Below are 6151 nucleotides of genomic sequence, written 5' to 3'. Positions count from 1 at the left end.
TTTTTTTTTTTTTGAGGGGGGGAGGGGGGGCCGAGGGTGAAGTATGAATTTTTAAAAATATATTATAAAAGAAATTTTTTTTAAAAAGACGGGGATTATGAAAGGGGGGAGGGGGTGGAGTGGGGTAAGAAAAATAAATTTTATTTTATTTCTTAAAAATTATTTTTTTGGGATAGTAATACTTTAATCTTTAATTTTTTTTAATTAATATTAATAGTTTACTATTTAATTTTTGTTAAGGTAGAATATTTTATCCATGTGGAATGTCATGTGTCAAAGTATTTTCAAACAAAAGAGAGAGTGCATTACACACACCATTGAGGTGTATTTCTCAAACTAATAAGTGATAGTTTAAGTATGAAACTCACACTCTCAATAATTTAGATATGAAACTCACAAAAATAGATAGTTTAGTTTTTGACACTTATCTCTCTATAAAAAAATAGATAAGTTCTTTAGCTCCATAAGTGAAAAACTAAATCAAAAATAAATAAAGAAAACTGAAAAAAGAAAAAAGGGGAAAATATATTTTTTTTAAAATAGAAGAAGGAAACGACAAAAAAAAAATAGAAAAGGAAGGATAAATGGGACAAAACGACAAATAAGAGATTAAAAAAAAGAGGAAGAATGGACAGGAAAAAGGAAAAAAAAAGAATAAAAACAAACTGGAAAGCAAGTTTTTTTAGTTTTCTTTTATTTATCAAAACAAAAATTATGATATAATATTAAGCTCTTTTTAATTTATTTATAGAATAATTTTATTTTTTAAAAATTGTTATATAAAATAAAGATTATTTTAGTAAAACTTTTTTTTTTATGGAGACAAATATCACATCATCCATCAGCCAGCCTGGTTCAAATCTCCTACATGGTGGAACCCTCTGTATTCATTTCAATTATCAAAAGCTTATGAAAGGCAAAGAAGTACAAAACACTCGTGAAGTAGAAATAATTGGGGACTAAGACTATTTCCCACCGTGATCAACGTAACACTCTTATTTTCAAAATTATCACTTCCACTTAATTATGAAATGTTATCATCTTTTATGGATAGTGGTGTATAAAAGATAAAACTCACATTTATATACCATAGTTTTTGCAGGGGCGGCTCAACGTAATCGGAGGCCTAAAGCGAAATTTTAATTAGAGGCCTAAACTCTAAATAAACTTCACGTGCATTTATTTAAAAATTTATTTTTCTTACATTTTTAAATGCAAAGTATTACCTAATATTTTTTTTATATATATAAATGATTTATTCGATTTCTTTTTCAATTATTAGTTTTAAATAAGATTTTTGTTAATTCAACGTTGAAAAATATTATTTTACTCGGGCAATCATTATATGAATTGTTAACATAGTTCTACAAGTAATAAGTTGACAAATTTCAAATAAATATAAGAGTTAGAACCATAGCTTTGATGAAGTTGATAATTTGGTTACCCTACATTTTACTATGATTGTTGTAATGCTTGAAAATCTAAGAAGAAATGGAAAAAGAATTTACAATTCAATTTGTTCAATACTTTTTGACTAATAATTGATATTTTTGACAGAATATTACTCTCTAACTTATCAACAATTTAAAGAAGAGAGTGTAAAAGGAGTTAAAAAGAAAATAATGTGAGTATTAGTAGAGAGAGTGTAAGAAAATAAAACAATATTTTCTTGATTTTTTTCTATTTGAATTGGGTTGAAGAGAATATAATAATAATTTTAAATATATACTTTTTATCATAAATAATTAATGTTTTTCTTTAAAAAATTAACACATAATTTATTCTTGATAAAAAATTAAAGCCACCTAAAATTGGGAGCCTAAGGCCAATGCCTTATTTTTGTATACCCGGCCTTGGGTTTTTGATATGTGAAAATGACATACTTCACAAAATATCTTCTTGTTCTTGTTCTTCTCATCTTTCTCTTGCATATTTTAGCACAAACTATACCATTAGGCAGCTCTCTCATAGCAAATGATGAAACAACACCATGGCTTTCTCAATCTGGAGATTTTGCATTTGGATTCAAGAAAATTCAAAGTCAAAATCAGTTCTTGCTTTGCATATACTATGCCAAGATTAAAGATGCCACCATAGTTTGGTATGCAAATGGTGGTAACCTCGTGCCACGAGGCTCTATCGCGGAGTTAAATCCTCAAAAGGGACTAATTCTCCGCGATCCTAAAGGGAAAATGATCATTTGGAGCACTGGTCGGATTGGTTCTAATGTTGCTTATGCTGTCATGAATGATACTGGAAACTTTGTTCTTGTTGGGGTTGATTCTTCAGTTTTATGGGAAAGTTTTCGATATCCGACTGATACCCTTATGCCTACTCAAATACTAGAGATTAACAACAAGCTTGTTGCTCGAAAATCGGAGTCTTTCTTTGTTCCTGGTAGATTTTATCTTCGTATGTTGAGTGATGGGAATTTGGTTCTTGTTACTCAATCCAAGCCAACGAATTTCGATTATGATGCTGAGTATTACAACAGTCATACTTCTGATTCAGGAGATGAAGCCAATTCTGGTTATCGATTGGTATTCGATGAGTTTGGTTCAGTTTACATTTTAAAAAGGAACAATCAAAGACTTGTGTTGACACCTCCCAAGGTTCCTTCAATTTCAGAAAATTATCACAGGCTAAGTCTTGATTTTGATGGTGTTTTAACTCATTATTATCATCCTAAGAGTACGGGGGATCAGAAGTGGAGTACTCTTTGGTCTTTGCCTGATAACATATGTCTAGCAATTCTTGACGATGTTGGAAGTGGAGTTTGTGGATTCAACAATGTATGCAATCTAGGTGAAAATCAAAGACCATATTGTGAGTGTCCAAAAGGGTATTCGTTGATCGATCCAAATAATAAGTATGGAAGCTGCAAACCAAAATTTGTTCCAAGTTGTGATGAATTTGGACAGGGAAATCCTGAAGAATTATATGATTTTGATGTGGTGACAGATGTTGATTGGCCGTTATCAGATTTCGAGAGGATTTATCCTTCTGCTGAAGAAGAATGCAAGAAGGCTTGTTTAGAAGATTGTTTCTGTGCTGTTACCATTTATAGAAGCAATAGTTGTTGGAAGAAGAAACTTACATTGTCAAATGGGAGAGTAGATACCTCTTTGAATGTAAAAGCTTTCCTTAAAATAAGGAAAGTTTGAACATAAGAGCTTCTTAAATTAGATATAATGTATGTCTGCTATAGGTTCATGGTTGAATTCGTCGATCCAACTTGCAATTTTACACAATTCAATAGTTTGGATTTGTAATAATTAATGGACCATATTGTATAACAAACTTTGATTAGCAAATAATGAAATATTTCAGACATTTCAAGAAACATATTGCACTGAGATACAGATACAGGTTATTGATGTACTCTTTAGGTCCAAGCAAATGAATAATTGAAAAAAAAAACATGGTTGATCTAAATAGAATCGACAAACGAAAAAGGGTCAGGAGGAATTGATACTTCAACAGAACCTTCAAGCATTAACATGACTTTCTTCATGTTAGGCCTTGATGCTAGATTTTCTTGAATGCACCAAATTGCAACCAACAAGAACTTCTCGAATCTCTTGATATCTTCTAATGCCTCTTCATCATCGCCTACAAGTAAATGCAACTTATTTCTTCTATAGCAATCATAAGCCCACTCCAGTAGTATCATTTCGTTCTCGTTTGCCACATCCTGCTCATAGTTTTTTCTGCAGCAAATCAACTCCAAGAGCAAGACCCCGAAGCTGTACACATCAACCTTCACAGTTACAGGCATGCTTCTGAACCAGTCTGGGGCTACGTACCCTTTGGTTCCACGTATCCTAGTGGTTGTTTGAGTCTGATGTTTTTTCAGTAGCTTGGCCATACCAAAATCTGCTATTTTTGCTGTCAAATTTTCATCCAAAAGCACATTTTGGGGCTTGATGTCACAATGTATAATTTGGGTACTGCACTCTTCATGCAAATAACAAAGTCCTTTGGCAGTGTCGATGGCAACTTGTACCCTTTTGGACCAACTAAGCCTAGAATCTTTGAATAGCAAGTGTGCTATTGAGCCGGTTTTCATGTGTTCATATACCAACAGGCGGTGTTGGCCTTCGTTGCAGAATCCAAGGAGTTGGACCAAGTTCTTGTGATTAGTCCTGCTGATTGAATTCACTTCAGCTTCAAATACTTCTTCTCCTTCTCCCTCTGTTACCATGTTTCGGAGTTTTTTGACAGCAACAACTTTCCCATTTTCATCATCAAGAACCGCTTTGTAAACTGTTGAGAAAGCTCCAGTTCCTAATTCTTCCTTGAATCCATTTGTAGCTTGTTCTAGCTCTTTGTAGCTAAAACTTCTTAAGTTCACTCCTGGAACAGCTGAATACGGTGCAGTCCTCTTTCGTTTTTTCCCTATAAACTTAAAAATGTACAATAGGGCCAAAAGAATTAAGAACAAATTCATGAAAACTGAACTGGCCAACAACACAGAACCAGAAATGATCAGAGTAGACTGATTTTTCTTTTTTCTTATTTCAACATTTGGTGTTCCCACTGTGGAGTTGTCTTTCCTTATTTTTATCAAAGCCTTCCCTCCGATCGTTGGACCTACTCTCCCATTTGAAAGAGGATACCTTTTCTTCCAACAGATGTTGTCGTCACTGTAAATGGCAACATCACAAAAACAATCATTCAAGCAATTCCGTCTGCACCAATCCTCTGAAACATCGCGGTGAGACTCATAATCAGAGTCAGGCCAGTTAGTATCCAACATTTCGTGGAATGTGAAAGACTCAACTTCTCGCGATTCATGGTTACAGTTTTGCTCAGAGAAATTTTGTCTGCAGCTGCCTAATTTGTCATTCGGATCATCCAAGATATATCCGAGTGGACAATCACATCTCGGCCTCTGATCAGTTCCTATTGAGCATAGGCTGTTGAAACCACAGGCACCCCCTCCTGTACGTTGCCTGATAGACAAACAGATGTTATCAGGAATGTTATACAAACTAGACCATGCCATCGGTTCCCTACCAGAAGATTTCGGATGGACATAGTGCCTAAAAACTCCATCATATTCAAGAATCGCTCGATGATACATTGATTGGCTTCTTGAATTTTCCACATTAGAAGATATCGAATTTATCAAAGTTCCATTCTTTGCTTGAAGAAAAATAAAGCCTGATTGATTGAAGATCACCTGATAACCACTGCCAACTGACATAGGTGACCAATATGCAGCATTTGTTGTCTCAGCTGGATAATTGACTGTGTAAAGCACTAGATTTCCGTCAGTTTGAAGTATGAACTCAAACCTCCCACTCGATACATTCGTGTCAGAGAAACTTGAAACAAGACTGTTATCTTGGTTAAGTACTTGACCAGGCAAAATCGTATCGGTGGGCTCATTAAAACTCTGCCATAGAGTGTCTGAACTACTAGTTGCTAGCACAAAGTTTCCGTTATCAAGCATGGCTCCATAGGCCAATTGATCATTAGCCATGCCACGAGCCCACATCTCTTGACCAGTTGGATCAGTGAGGACTAGTCTTCCATCCGCGGAGAGCTGAACTTTGGATCCATCTAAGGCAAGATTATTCCTATTAGCTGACCAAACTATGGTTTTGTCTGTGATTTTGTTGAACCATATGGCTAGTAAGTACCTTGATTCATTTCCAATTTTTTGGAAGCCCAAAGCGAATTCATCAGATGGGGATGACCAAAAGCTAGTAACATCACTTGTAGTGAGTGATGAACCCAAACTAACATTTTGGTAAGATTGAGCAATGGCTGAAAGGGGAAACAATAAGAGACCAACAAGAAGCATAGCTAAAAAAGTCATGTAAGAAAGAGGCAAAGTTATAAATGGATATTATGTACACCTATAAGTTACAAATATAATGTTGCCTGCAAGGGTAAATAGTCAGGCATATTACATAAACGGTCTTCTAACTTGAACCGTACGTAACTACATAAGCAGACACTTAAACGTGTATAAAATTGAACAAGTTGACACACACATCGCACGTCCTACATGGCAATTCACATCCTATGCAACATCTATGTGACGTCCTATGTGTATAATGACACATAGAATGTGTGTGTCTACTTGTTCAACTTTATACAAATTTATATGTAATTTGTGCACACACAATGTTAGAAGACG

At 34.5% G+C, this 6151-nt stretch overlaps 2 protein-coding genes across 2 annotated transcripts; one reads left to right on the top strand and one right to left on the bottom strand.

Annotated features, from left to right (window-relative positions):
* The first annotated feature begins 1950 nt into the window (after positions 1-1950).
* On the top strand, positions 1951-3221 carry LOC125827542 (G-type lectin S-receptor-like serine/threonine-protein kinase LECRK3). Its single transcript, XM_049506832.1, has one exon. The coding sequence runs from the start codon at positions 2193-2195 to the stop codon at positions 3162-3164; it is 972 nt and encodes a 323-aa protein (XP_049362789.1). The 5' UTR covers positions 1951-2192; the 3' UTR covers positions 3165-3221.
* Positions 3222-3323: 102 nt separating this feature from the next.
* On the bottom strand, positions 3324-5858 carry LOC125827541 (G-type lectin S-receptor-like serine/threonine-protein kinase LECRK2). Its single transcript, XM_049506831.1, has one exon. The coding sequence runs from the start codon at positions 5825-5827 to the stop codon at positions 3431-3433; it is 2397 nt and encodes a 798-aa protein (XP_049362788.1). The 5' UTR covers positions 5828-5858; the 3' UTR covers positions 3324-3430.
* Between the last annotated feature and the right edge of the window lie 293 nt (positions 5859-6151).

This window comes from Solanum verrucosum, unplaced genomic scaffold, assembly GCF_900185275.1.
Source record: "Solanum verrucosum unplaced genomic scaffold, falcon-dt-bn FXZP01000124.1, whole genome shotgun sequence".
NCBI classification, from domain to species: Eukaryota; Viridiplantae; Streptophyta; class Magnoliopsida; order Solanales; family Solanaceae; genus Solanum; species Solanum verrucosum.
The sequence above is the reverse complement of the archived record's forward strand: the minus strand, read 5'-3'. Positions and strand labels throughout refer to the sequence as shown.

What these genes read in the sequence shown, in the direction of transcription:
- LOC125827541 (XM_049506831.1), bottom strand. Translation starts at nt 5,827, where the DNA reads ATGACTTTTTTAGCTATGCTTCTTGTTGGTCTCTTATTGTTTCCCCTT.
- LOC125827542 (XM_049506832.1), top strand. Translation starts at nt 2,193, where the DNA reads ATGATCATTTGGAGCACTGGTCGGATTGGTTCTAATGTTGCTTATGCT.